General features: G+C 39.8%; 1 protein-coding gene across 1 annotated transcript in view; it reads right to left on the bottom strand.

Moving 5' to 3' along the window:
- SND1 (staphylococcal nuclease and tudor domain containing 1) overlaps positions 1–15,126 on the bottom strand; it is a 437,130-nt gene that overhangs the window by 198,407 nt on the left and 223,597 nt on the right. Inside the window, exon 13 of the mRNA XM_025379159.1 lies at positions 2,192–2,302. Coding sequence (XP_025234944.1) covers positions 2,192–2,302 — 111 coding nt within the window. The remainder of the gene's footprint in view (positions 1–2,191; positions 2,303–15,126) is intronic.

Here is a 15,126-nt window from a genome sequence, read left to right as displayed (position 1 = left end):
AGGAATACAAATTAGTACAACCACTATGGGGAAAAATTTGGAGGATCCTCAAGAAACTAAAAATAGAGCTACCATATGATCCAGCAATCACACTGCTGGGTATATACCACCTAAAAAAGGGAAATTAGTATATCGAAGAGATATCTGTACTCCCATGTTTGCTGCAGCCCTGTTCACAACAGCCAAAACTTGGAAGTAACCTAAGTGTCCATCAACAGATGAATGGATAAAGAAACTGTGGTACTTATACACAATGGAGTACTATTCAGCCATTAAAAAAGAATGAGATCCTGTCATTTGCAACAACGTGGATGGAACTGGAGGTCATACTGCCAAGTGAAATAAGCCAGGGACCGAGAGACAAAACATTGCATGTTCTGACTTACATGTGGGATCTAAAAATCAAAACAATTGAACTCATGGAGACACAGAGTAGAGAGGTTACCAAAGGCTGGGAGGGGTAGTGAGAGGGTGGAGGTGAGGTAGGGATGGATAATGGGTACAAAAAAAAAAAAAATCTATCTATCTATCTATCTATCTATCTATCTATCTATCTATCTATATATATAGAGAGAGAGCTTGAAATAATAAATAAGACCTAGTATTTGATTGCACAGCAGGGTCACTATAGTCAATAATAATTTAATTGTACATTAAAAAATAACTAAGAGTATAACTGGATTGTTTGTAACATGAAGGATAAATACTTGAGAGGACAGATGCCCCATTTTTCATAATGTGATTATTACGCATTGCATGCCTGTACCAAAATATCTCATGTAACCCATAAATACATACACCTGTTTATACTCACAAAAGGCAAAATTAAAAAAATTAAAAACAAAACAAAACCAAACAAAACCAGAACCAAGAAACGTGAAGTCACATTTCTCATCACGAGTTCTTTGGGACTGCCTTGCTTACTGATAATATAGGCAGGGAGAGAAGAAAGTAAGGAGGTTTGTGAGAAAACACCAATCACGAACTACATATTTTAAATGACTATTAATGAGCCTTAAACAACCAAAGATGTGAGTATTTTCACTGGACTCTTTGTACTTAAGAATGAGGTCCTTGACAGGGTCTACTGGGAAAAGCCCACAAGAAAGAATCCAAAAGCCACAGCAGCCTGACAGACTGATTTCTCAGCTGACATTCTGTGTGACATTCTACAGATGCTCTATCCATCAGGATGTGACACGGTGTTAGAGGTAAATGTCACATATCAGGGCAATGTTATGGGCCAAAGAGCAAGAGAAGTGATCTCAACGACAAAATCTGAAGCTGAGATTAGATAACATGTGCCCAGAATCATTCCTCCTCTAACTGTAGAAAATAACCTGACAATTATCAAACTCCTAGAACTAAATGGATCCTAGAGGCTATGGAAAAACTGCTGAGTGAGGCAGGCCTCTGAAATCACGTTTAAACAATGGATATATTTTGGTTGAGTCCAAGCAGTCTGCTGAGCTATCCAAGTCAGTTCAGCAATAAGTAGCTCAGTTCTTGCTCTGTTTCCCAAGAAGTCTGGGAATCACTCAACTACCACACCACCCAGTGACAAAAGACTCCCTGAGTAACAGCCTTGAGGGATGTCAATGGCCAGAAATACTGCTGAGCAGCATGCCTGTCCTTGGGGCAACCAGCCACAGGGATGAAGGACAAAAGTAAAATGTCACAGGGCTTCTCAAATGGTCTCCTGCCAGCTGTTCAGAAGTGTTTGAAACTAAAACTCATTTCCTAATAAATGTTTTCATTTCCTTTGTACATGACAAAAGGTCTAGAGGTGGTAAATGGGAGGGGCTAGGAGTAGAGGCCTTTGGAGGTAAGAAACAGAGGCAAATGTACTACACACATAAGTATGGCTTCACTGTTAGTCCCGGAATAATGATAAACATATCTGCTATAGTGTACTCGTTCATGCTTTCTTTTATACAGCTACATAGGGAGATCATATCTAATATATACCTATTTTACATGTTTTTTAAAATGGAAGACCAAGTGCACTTAACCAAAATTAGACAGCAAGTTCAAAGTGTGTCCTTCGTTTCATGGGGAAAATCTGGAATAATCATACACGCTTTCTCAGCATATTATTTTCCAACACATTCTGCTCAGGTATAGGCACAAAATTGGGAAAGAAAAAAGTGAGGATGTGGGTTCCCATGTGTTTAGTAATGTTTGGTCTTACCTGGCCTCTGCAGCAAGCAGTTCATCATAGTGTGATGATCTCTGGTCATCATCCTGCCGGTATCTGATCACTGTGGCTAGACCTTTGCTGACAAGAGCCTCAGCAATGTTTCTGCAACAGAAAAGATAGGTCAGTGAGCACTAGAAGTGCATAAGGGGCTCAGTCAACAGAAATAATAACAGTTAGCACCTGGAGGTCTTAACGCATTCTGGCAGAGGAAGGGAGAAGCCAAGGTTTCAAGACCAATGAGTTGCTAAGCTAGAAATCCAAATAAAAGGTTAAATAACAAAGTTCCCTAGCTCAGCATTTTTCTGGTTAGTACAGTCAGATGCTATATCAATCCATATATTAAAAACTAGCAAAAAAAAAAAAAAAAATCTGTAAAAAGCCCACATTGCACCAGGCTATTTACAGAATGTTATAAACAAGCCACTGCCCTCAAGTCTGCTATAAAATATTAGGCACATAGAGAAAAAACGGAACATATAAAAGCATGACCTAAATTTCTCAGAATCTTTCTAGCCGACAGAACAACCAGAAAATGTCTTCTTTTAGTTTGGCAACGTTAGAAACATTGGTTTTACATAACAAAGTGTTTCTCTTACAAGAACTCCTGAGAGTGGATCTTCTACCCAAAGTGGGCTTGGAAAAGACAAGACTATGAATGAAGAGAGAAGGGGCAGACAGGAGGGAGGCATTCTATTAGAAAGGAAATTCTTTGCGCTGTGGGTCATGCCTATGATCCCAACTCTTTGGGAGGCCCAGGCACTAGGATCACTTAAGCCCAGGAGTTTGTGAGCAGCCTGGACAACAAAATGAGACCCCATCTCCATAATAAAAATTTAAAAACTAGCCGATTGTGGTGGTGCATGCCTATAGTTCCAGCTACTTGGAATGCTGAGGAAGGAGGATCAGGAGTTTGAGGTTCCTGTGAGCTGTGATCACACCACTACACTGCAGCTTGGGTAACAGAATGAGGCTCTATCTCAAAAAAGAAAGAAAAAAGCAAATCAAGATGGGGAACAAAGAAAGTAAAAAGTATAAAATCTGAGATGACCAGTTTTGGTGCAATACTCCATGGGAGCTACAAAAAATCTCAGGTTAGACTCTAATGCAAAGTAATGCTCAAATGCAACAAATCTTTTTTTTTTTTTGCCAGAATAAGAATATTGCTCACACTTGGGAATGAGAGATGTCACTCTATGTGGCCTGCATCTACTAACTAGAGAAAGACAAATGGGAAATGATATGCAGTCACTTAATGATATATATTTGAATGGTTCCTCCCCAATCTGGAAAGGGAACTTTGTTATGAACAATCAAACTGCAAAAACAAATTTTCAAAAATTAAGTATAATTAACTATAGCAAATACTGGAAAACAAGAGGCATGATATTATTGAGGGAGAATGGTGGTTATGTCTTTCTTTGTGTCTGTCATAATTATACCAAAGGCCCTACTCAAACCATCTGGTTTGCTGCCCTTTAGGGAGAGGCTATGGTAAGCAATAGGCTATCGTGCCATATGCTATGACTGAGTATTGTTTGAAAATGTGGTTAACTCCTAACACACCGGTCGTTCTTAGAAAGTCATACCGTGGGGATGCTGGGAGCTGAACCAACCAGTATCTGTGCATGTTTACGCAATTTAACGGCTCTATTCGTCAAAACCCAGCAGAACATGTTTTTTTTTGTTTTTTAAAAGAAGAAAAAAATAAATGTGTTGGTAGAGCAAGGAGGAAAAGATGCGGTGGCTGATTATCTTCTCATTATATGCCCCTCTGATGTCTGTTTATCTACTGCCAGCACGGTATTAATATCTCCAAACTGCCATGGAATTAGCACTTCTCAAAATCCACTCCCACAAAGAGGCTGCTTTGCTGGTCACCCTGTCTCCTGAGTCACTGCATAAGCGTGCTGGCAAATGCTGTCATTATCACAGAGTTGTGTTTGGCAGCATGGCGAAGGCAACAGCCTCAAATCAGCAGATGTAGATGTTGATACATGGTGAGGATTTAACTAAGGTTGTCACCAACGGGCCCTAGCAGGGAACGAAAGAGGCTCTACCCATCAAAGAGCTAGTAAGAAGGCTGGGGAGTGGCATGGGGGACAACTCCGCTTTTGATAGTTTGAAATGTCCTGGCTGTTTTAAATGCCAAGAGAACAAAGAAATATTTGTTACTGCATTTTGAATTACTGAGCATTGACATTTTACAGTCAATACATGGGGTTTGGAGGAGAAAGTGGGAATGGCAGAGCAGGCAAGGAAAAATTCACAAAACAAGCTTTGATATAAAAAGAAAGAACACAAATGTTTAATGATCCACCCCAGTTAATTCTGCTCAAATCAATTCACAGAATTACTGAGTATCTGCCTGGCCAGGAAAAACCAAGGGCACTTTCTCTACTTTTCCTTGTCCTTGCCCTCTTTATCCTATCAGCAAATGTCTACAAACCAGTTAAGACCTGCCATATGGAGTTCCTGAGGCCTTAGATTCCCAAATCACTCCACACCCTGCCCACTAACTTTCTTCTCTCTTTCCTTTAAAGCTCAGCATCTAAGCCATGTTCTCTTAGCTTCTTATCCCCTAATTATAGATTTCTCCTGGAGGAACAGTTGTGATGCTGGTGCTTAGTGGTAATGAGAGTAAAAATACATGAAATGATAACAACCATCATTATTGGGTATTTACTACATGCCATGCATATGAGAATCACATGTGTTCTCTTCTTGGTGGGTTCCCCATGTGATACATCATCACAGTATATGGCAATTATTCATTCATTGTTTATCTTCCTTGGTGAGTGATACACTTTGTGAGGGCAGGGGCCATGCTTTTCTTGCTGTATATCCCAGTTCCAAGCACAGTATTCTGCACAAAGTATAGGGTAGTCTGGCTTGGTGTGTCAGAGCCTCATAGGAAGGTAAGGATGATCACTCACACAAGGTATCAGAGTCCAAGCTAGGTACAAACATCTACATGGAAGGTGGCTCCATAGCCAGGCATTAAAGACTGAGTGTCCACTTGGGAGGGGTGACATCAGTGTTACAAGATTGGTTACACTAAGGAATATCAATCCTACCAGTGAAAGTACTAAGGATAAACCAGGTTTCTCACTGTCAGAGTAGGTATTTACAAATATGGAAAGGAAGAAAACTAGAATGAACCCTGTAGTGGTGGATTGGGATTTTAGGTATTTGTGTGAACTCATGGTATGTTGGTTCAGGTTCTACAAGAAGCACGTGCCAAGAAGGATTAGATGTGCAAGAGATTAACTGGAGAAAACTCATCTCAAGGAAGGTGGGAAGGGAACCCCAGGAGGCCTGGGAAGAGCCATCAGACTGCAGTGCAGGTCAAACCCCTGTGCAGAAGGGAGAGAATGAAGGAAAGTTAGACAGGGAACATCTGAGCTATGGGCCTGTTCCAAAGAGTTTTGTCAAAGCTTGATAAGAAGTCAAAATTGTCCATCAGAGGAACCCTATGTCCCTCAGCAATAGGCCTGCCTTAGTATCTCTGTTGCGCTCCACTATTGGCTGGGAGCAGCTGGTGGGAAGCATAGCCTTGGCTGAAGTAGCAGTGATTGATTTCAAAGCACAGCAGCTGGGCTGTCAGTCTATTATGCTTCCTGCAGTTGGAGATCCAGGAGGCACATTTTCATGACTGCCACACATGGTTTTCAATAGATATAGATAGATTTAGAAATAAACATATAAAAATAAATATAGATGGAAATGTGGGCTCCTTAGATAAATGGCTAATTTCAGATCTGGGGAAGACAGTACAAGATAAGCCTGGAACATGTTGTACTAGAAAACAGGGAAGTGCTCAAAAAAAGACAGGAGACATGTCCAAAGGACACAGAAGTCCTGGCTCCTACTGGCCAAACCGGGAACAATTTGAGTGTCAAAGAACAGTAGTAGTGGGTTATAACTGTTTGAATAAAATGAGATTCCATGAATTCATTGTAATATAAACAAATAAATGAATAACTTGGGAGTTTAATGAGAGGTGAAAACTATATAGTTCAAAGTGTCTGCTCACAAAATATCTATTAATTACAAAGAGTAAAATAATACCTTTACAGTGGAGAAGCCTGGTAGACACCACCCAAATCAAATGATCAAGATTACCATCATCAATACATGATGAATCAGTGCTTAACTTTATGGTCATGAAGAAACATCACACAAACCAAAATAACTGACCTGTACTCTTCAAAAGTGTCAAGGCCATAATGGTCAAAGAAAGACTGAAGAACTATTCCAGACTAGAGTGACATGACCTCTAAATGCAACACCTGATTCTGAACTAGATCGTTTTCTTGAAGTATTCCATTAGAACAGTTGGCAAAATTTGAGTAGGTTTGTGGATTAGATGGTAGCAATGTGTTAATATCTGAGTTCTAATTTTTTTTGAGTATGCAGGAAAATGTCCTGCCTCACAGAAAATGCACAATAAATTATCTGAGGAGAGGTACAATAGATCGGCCAGTTGCTCTTAAATAGCTGAAAGGTATGCTCTTTGTACAGTTATGTGCAACTTTTCTATAGCTTAAGTGGTTTCAAAATTAACACAAACACACATTGTGAAGTAAACTGGAAAGTTTTAGACAATTATTAATTGTCAATATATTGTTACTTCCAATATTGGTAGAGGTAGGAAGGCAGGTAAAAATATAATCAAACAATTAAGGCCTACTACAATTGAAATTTTACCCCCTCGGATTCCTGTTCTCTTGTATGGGTATGGAACACATTTTCTCCATGTTGGCATAATAATGGACCCTACGGTTTTACTACTATCTTATAGTGGCTAAGTTTGAGCTTATATTACAACCTGCTTGCTGTGGAAATTAACCAGAGGGGAAGATGTCAACTGCTCGTCTATCTTTTGAGCAAGCCTGCCTGTGAGACCCATGTCACTTGTGTTTGTTTATATCAGGAACCACCTGATCATGCCTAATGGAAACTGTTGACTTTCAATAGAACCCTAAACATCTCTTTTAGTTTGGAGAAGCATTTCAGTCCTAGCACTAATTCTCTTTGTGTTTCCAGCTGATATGGAGAGTGATGGCTTACTGTTAGACTTCCAAGGCTGTTAGGTCCCTTTTTAGATGCCGATTGTGAATTATCCATTCAGGCCAGACATGTATAATTGGAGTAGAATTACTGATACACTCAAGAAAGCAGGATTTATAAATTTGTCTAAAGCAGCATAATGTCACAGCATACAATTTAATGTTCTCTTTTCTTACTGGGCAACTGATCAACTCAGTAGTGTCAGGTTCTAAGCCATCTTTAGCCAGGAGAAAATCTCCTGACCTTTCATTAGCAGCCCAAAGAAATGAATGAGACAGTCAAGTACATGGATCTAGGCTAATTCCACTTTCTCTCCCTCCCTTTCATTCTCTTTTTAAATTGAAGTCCCAGATAATTGAAAGGAGGAAGACAAAAGCTGGGAAAGCATGCAGAAAGTTATCGTCCTTGATTACATGCTGGGAAAACTTGGCTAGGAAAATAATGTTCCAGTGCTATATTTCCAAAATAATTAGATTTCTCTCCTCTTCTCTCCCCTCCCTTCCCCTCCCCTCCCCTCTCTTTTCTCCTCCATCCCTCACTCCCTTCCTTCCTTTTTGCATTCCTCTCCTATGGTGCTCTGACACCCCAAGCCAGACTACCCCTCTGAGTACATATGCCTTTGATCTGCCTTAGTTGCTTTTTCTTTTTTAATATATGTAAAAGGGACAGGGTCATGCCCTGTCACTCAGGCTACAGTGCAGTGGTATGATCATAGTTACTACAGCCTCAAACTCCTGGGCTTAAGGGATCCTCCTACCCCAGCCTCCGAGTAGCTAGGACTACAGGCACATGCCACCATGCTTGGCTCATTTTTTAATTTTTACTGTAGAGACAGAGTCTTGCTATATTGCCCAGGACGGTTGCAAACTCCTGGGCCCAAGTGATCCTCTCACCTTGGCCTCCCAAAGTGCTGAGATTACAGGCATGAGCCACTGCATCCAGCTTCTGCCCCAAGTGCTTTAAGTTGAATTGTTTTGGCTGTTGTGGTGGCTCACGCCTATAATCCCAATACTTTGGGAGGGCGAGGCAGGAGGATCTCTTGAGTCCAGGAGATCAAGGCTGCAGTGAGCCGTGGTCACAACACTGCACTTCAGACTGGGTGACAGAGACTGTCTAAAAAAAAAAAAAATTGTTTCCATTTGACACCAAACACCAACCACTGCTAACTTTCCATAGAGTCAAACCATGAAGAGGCAGGGAGAGCTGGTGAGATGTCTAGAAAGGGGACTTAAGACAATTGCATTTCTGTTGGAAAGAAGCTATCTTAGTCAAATAGGAAATTCCAGAAAGAGTCCCTCCCTGCGCTGTGGGAGACGGTGGGTAGCTGGGTGAGGCAGACAAAATTAGAGACCTCTCGGCATGTCAAAATGTCACCCTGTGGGGTATCACGTTCTGACCTCAACAGTATCACGAGAGTGGGTACAGGGAATAACACTATTATACCCACACACACACCCTCCCCTTCATTCTCCAGCTGAAAAGGATGCAGATAACTCAGTGGCTCTGTTTCATAGATTTTTATCTAGCTCTTTGAAAATATTTTTCACTTAAAAACTATCTACATTTTATCAGTCTCTGAGGCAACCATGGAGATCAGAAAAGCCGAATATTTTCCTTAAGGTAAACACATGTGGGCACATATTCAGAATAAAGTAAACCCATAAAGAAGTGAGCCTGCAATATATTTTAGTCACAGGTAAAGGAAAGAAATGAAATACAATTAATAGGGTAGAATATCCATAATACAGTAGTCCCTCCTTATTCGCAAGAAATATATGCTCCAAGACCCCTCCAAGTAAACGCCTGAAACTGCATATAGTACTGAACTCTGTATTTCTTTCCTATACATACATATCTATAATAAAGTTTAACCTACAATTTAGCACAGTAAGAGATTAACAACAATAGCTACTAATAAAATAGAACAATCATAACAATATGCAAGCATCCATAGCCAGTCCATCTAATTACTGAGATGGCTACTAAGAGACTAAGATGTGGGTAGTGTATACAATCTGGATACAGTGGAGAAAGCGATGATTCATAGCCTAGGCTGGAAGGTGAGATATCTATCTCATCACTGAATGGGGCTCCTCAGAAAGGCACACAATTTAAAACTTATGAGTTGTTTATTTCTAGAATTTTCCATTTAATATTTTCAGACTGTGGTTGATCATAGGTAACTAAAATTGCAGGACTTCAAGGGGAACTACTACTTCATCGATAGTAGAAGCATATATTTCATGCAGATGCCTGCATGCATGCATACACATATATTTATTACATATTCTTTATGGTAACTTCAAGGCCCTATGATAAAATTTTATAAACTAAGCACAAAAGGCACCTCATGGCTTTTCATGTATCATAGATACATCAGGCATGTATCCTAGGCCTCTGTCACACATGACCCTCAAAAACTCTAATGTCTTAATGCTGGAAAACTGCCCCTACTCCCTTTACACATGGACTATACTTTCCCCACAATTACAGGCATTCTCAGAAGAGCTAGGATGGAGGTTCGAAGGCGACAGAGTTCCGATCCTGATTCCTAACATACCACGTGGCTGATCTCACTTATTATCAGCTATGCAGGGGATGTTTTACCGTGGGGCTGATCTAGAAGGGAAGCTACAGGGTGCTGATATCTTTCTTTGCAACTAGGTTAGAAACGAGAAAGGAAGGTCACTACAGGATTCAATAACAGGGTAGAAAGCTCAGAAGACTGAAAAACTATTTTCTTCAGATTATTAGTTTCTTTGCTCATATATATGGAGGACATGGGCTACCTATCCCAAAAGACAGTTAGCAAGTAGGAAAAATGCTCAATGGTGAACAGGCCCAAAGCAAGGCTCTCTTTAGATCTTCCCTACAAGTTCACACTAAGATGTCTAACATCCATGTTCTTTCAAGCAGGACCATTTCAGACTTGAGACAGATTTGGCTTTTGTAAGCTGACAAAAGAAATCTCTAAAGGGTAAGGGCAAAAATTATAGTTGAGAGAGATCTAGAGACAATGAGCAATGTGCAAATATCTTTCATTAAGTTACTATTTTCCAACCAGGTCTCCAAGGAAAAAGTCATAGAAAGTAACAGGGAACTTCCAAAAGCTAGTGTGATGGCATCTTCAAGGAGTCCCCCCATACTCTTCCCACCCAGTGTTTTTTATTCTCCAGTCTCCACTGGTTGAATTCCTGTGAATCTGGATCATCGATATTTTTGTCCCCATTTTTGTTCTTCATATATAGCTAGGAGGCACTTCTCACATAACCAAGCTGCATCCGTAGACAGGAGATTCTGTTTTGGAAGCCTCGATAATTGGAAACATTTGAGGTGGCACACATGCTTTATAGATTTACTAAATCTCTCTCCCACCTTCTTCACTATTTTTCACTTCCCCCTTAAACTTATGTAGTTCTAAAAATGACTGAAATTGATTTTTTAAATCCGTTTACACTGATTAACAATTTAAAGCCCATTCTCTGTTTAACAAGTCCTGCCACCAAGAAAACCACCAGAGAATCAAAACAGTGGCTAGAGACTTTCCCAGAATTCATAATATAGTCTGAAAACAGAGGAAAATACAAATCCTTCGACATCCCTAGCCAGGCTTTGGTAACTAGTGTGGAGTGACGAGAAAACCAAGGGTTGTCAAGAGCTGCAGCGTCTTGGGGCAGGGCATCCTTACTCCAGGCTGTGAGAGCCAATTGTCTATACCATTTGACAACCCACCAGCACAGCTGTGGTTATATGGCAACATAAAGGCATGACCCCAAAAAATCAGACTCATGAATGAGCAGGTATGGAACTTACAGCAAATAAAGCAAAAAGAATACTCTCCTAAACAAATCTCTCTAACAAGTTTTAGTTCATATTTAAGGAGCATTCAGAGTATGTACAGGTCTGTGATTGTAAATACAACTGAGAGTTGAGAGCATTTTCTAGATACTGGAGATACAACAATCAAGAACTCATGGGAACAATGACTGTGCATTAATGAATCCTAATCATTCTTCCTCATGAGAGGAGGAAGTGGAAAGAAAACAATGAAGATTGATATATGGACTTAGTCTTATTTTAAGAACTCAAAAGGATGCATGGTTAGAATGAAACCAAAGGACACCCATAAACAACATTAGTAGAGATGCTTCATGAAAGAAACAAGGGAGGTAGGGAAGGGGACAGAGAAGGAGAGAAAGGGGAGAAAAAAGTCATTCCATAAAATGAAGATATGACTGTTTTGTAGACAAATACACCCTTGAATCCCTATAGCACATACCCACTCAAAGTTCATTATTAATAAGCAGCTTACATTTGAGCCCTGACAAACACCTCTCCAGCTTCAGAGGCCACATCTCACTGAGTACCAATAGCTCCCTTCAGTCTGGGAAGAAAAGAAATAAAACCAAAGATATCTGGGGTTTTAAAAGTGGGTAATTGGCTGGTAGGGGTAGCTCATGCCTGTAATCCTAGCACTTTGGGAAGCCCAGGTAGGCGGATCGCTTGAGCTCAGGAGTTCGAGACCAGCCTGAGCAATATGGCAAAACCTCATCTCTTATAAATAAATAAATAAGAAGGGTGATAAAGAAATGTCACTTCATAATCTCCCAGCCAGAAGAGCTACTGGTCTGCTCCAAGGTATCTCTGAGAAATAGCATGCCCATTACCTAATTTCCACTCATTCCCTTCCTACCTAAGTGAGCACCTACCTGAGATCTCCGGAAAGAACGATGAATGGGCAGAGGAAGATAAGATAGAAATATACACGGGAGCAGTAGAATTCAACAACCCACTTTATAAAGCTGGCAAGTAGAGAATACAGTGTTAAAAATATGGGTCAAAGCCATTTAGAAAAAGAGAAGGAAGAAGGCATAACATCAAACAGTTTTATCAAATAGTTATGCTTAGTAAATAGACAATTTTATTCTGCCCCCAGGATTTCTGCAGTACTGTAATCTTATTGCCACCTCTTATTTGATAGTTTCATTTATTCAGCAATATCATGGTTATGGCTTTATAAGACAAGTAAAACTGGTATTTGACTCCGCTATGCCAGCTCCTCTCTGAATACCACTGCACTTCCATGTCAGCAAAATATCTAGGGAAGTCAGGACATGATGAATGTTGGCTGAAGTATGTAGGGCATATTAAATATAAGTGGCAATAAAACAATGTCCATCTTCAAATATCTAATGTTTTCCCTGATCTTCAATCAGAACAGTAAGAGAAGAAAAACAAGAAAAAAAAAAAAAAAAAACCTGTTTAATAAAAAGAAACTGCATAGACTTGTCTGAATCTCTCTAAATGACAGAATATGGGGTAATGTCCCCAAAGTGACACTCCTGCTATACAACAAACATACTTCTTTCCCAGAAGGAAACAAACAGATCCTTCAAAAACAATAAGATTAGACCAATCAAATACTGGATTAAGCTTGAAGAAAGTAAACTACATGCACTTCCAATCCAACTAAACTGGTCCACTCACTGCTAAATATGCCATGCATTCACATTTTCAACTATCTGCAGGACATGTGAATTTGTATGATTCATCATTGTGTAAAACTCAGCATTTCAAAAATAAAACTCACTTCCCTAGATAAAAGCGTTTTTGAATCTTACCAAATCAGCTCCTCCTCCCAACAGCCCTATCTGGAGGACCACCATACTCTCAGCACCTAGGCCTGACATCTCTCTCATTCCTGTATAAAATCTCTGAACTCAAACCTACAGTGTTTCTCCCATGAACATTTTCTTTTTTATTCTCTCTCTCTACCCCATTTGAGACTCCTACTGCCTCTCACATGGACTATTATAGCCTCCCCTACCTGGTCTCCTGGTGATGCTGACCAATTCCAAATACTGCCAGCTGAATCTTCTTAAAGGATTAGGTTGGCAAGTAATCCTCATCCTTAAACACACCACAACCACCACAGAAAACTTTTTTAGAAATTTTCTAATACGAAGACAATCATTAGCATCATATCTGAATGATGACAATGAAGGGGGAAGGAGTACAGGACAAAGAGAAGAAGGCAGGATGGAGGGCTGGGAGACAGAGAGGGGCAAAGGGGAGCAGGAAAAGGAAATGGGTAGGGGAGGGGAGGAAGACTAAAGTTTACCGAGCACTAGTCTAAACGCTGTACATTTATTAACTCATTTGATCTTCACAAAATTCTGATGAGATAGGGACTATTATTATTCCCTATTTTACAAATGAGAAAACCTGAAGCACAGAAAGGTTACAAAGCTTGTAAGTGAAAAAGAACCAAGAAGGAGGCACACACAGGCTGGAGGTAGAAACATGGAGTTTCCGTGATAAAAAGGACATTGCCAATGACCTTGTCCAACCTATAATCTGAAAACATCTGATGACACAACTCTCATCCATTTTCACTCAAAATAGTATTTCAGACTTAATGAATATCTACAGGATGTCCACCATGGAACAGGCATTTAAACACACATTAACCTAATCATTCTAGTAATACAGAATACAGAGGCAGTATATATTGCTTCCAAAGAAGAGAAAAACATTGCAGCCTTGCTACACGTAATCATTTTGTAAGTGGCAGAGTCATGATTAGAAGCCAGGTTTTCTGATTTCAAATCCAGTTTTCTTTTGACTCAACAGTGCCACAATTACAGGGCAACAGATTATGAAAGGTATTCTACAATCTACCCTCATATACCTCTGACCCTATTCCGTTCAATCCCTTCCAACTTTCTGCTTTAGCCTGAACAGGCTATCCTTAGCCACCAGCCAAACCTGGCATTCTCCCCATGCCAGTGCCTGTAGCTGCACCACTCATCTGGCACTCAGCTTTTACTGCTGTATATTATCTTTTTTGGGTACATATTTTGTCTTCCCAACTAGATCATATTCCCTGCAGATCCAAGAAGAGCAAAACACTTAGTAGGCACTCAATAAATATTTATTGGCTAGCTGATTGATTTTACTCACTGAGTTCCTAGGAGGTTCTGTGGGCTGCTGGATGAAAACAAAGTAATAACTGACTGAGTCATAGAATTTTTGAGCAAAAAGACTCCATAGAGATAAACTAATCCAAATGCCTTCATACCCAGATGAAGACAGACCCAGAGAGAAACCAAGGAAATTTCTAAATGAGTTGTTGTCTAAAAGAAAAACAGAGTGACATCAGCACAATGGGCATCTAAGAGCCTTGATTCTTAGCCTGTTTCCCTTTATTATACTGCTGCGCTTTTATAATTCTATAAAATAGAAATAAGTATACTGTGCACATGAATTATCTAGGTTGCCCTTCATACATTAAAAATTTATTAGCATATTAAAAATAATCTATCCACATACTGTAAATTTGAACACTCTAGTAGTAATATGTTAGCTAAATTATATATTAAACATTTAATTACAATAATTTGCAGGCCTTCTGGGGATTCAGATGATTTTTTTGAGGGGTATGGGAGAAATGATTCGAAAATGTCTGATGACCTCTTCTTTTCTCTCAAGATACATTCTAACGTAATGTAGAAATGTTTATTGTAGATCTAGGTATGTTTCCTTCATTCCTTATTTTTTTTTCTGCTCCTCTATCCTTTGAGAAACACAATTTCACAAGAAAGATCAGTATGGGGAGTGTGAATAGAGGTATCAAAAAACATCCTCAGCTTCTCTCAGTCAGTGACAGCGGGAGTAGGAATTAAGAGTTTGTGTAGTCACTCAGGGGACTTTTCTCTACTCCACCGCTCTCCTAGACTCTGGACTCAAGTCAGTAACCTCAAAGGGTCCTGATACAAAAAATGATTATAGTCACTTCAAACTTTTGTGCATAATATGGTCTTTCAATATGTGTTTGAAAGCCAACTTTCACATGT

The sequence above is a fragment of the Theropithecus gelada genome, chromosome 3 (genome assembly GCF_003255815.1).
Source record: "Theropithecus gelada isolate Dixy chromosome 3, Tgel_1.0, whole genome shotgun sequence".
NCBI classification, from domain to species: Eukaryota; Metazoa; Chordata; class Mammalia; order Primates; family Cercopithecidae; genus Theropithecus; species Theropithecus gelada.
Note: the sequence above shows the minus strand (reverse complement) of the source record. Positions and strands in the feature narration are given on the sequence as shown.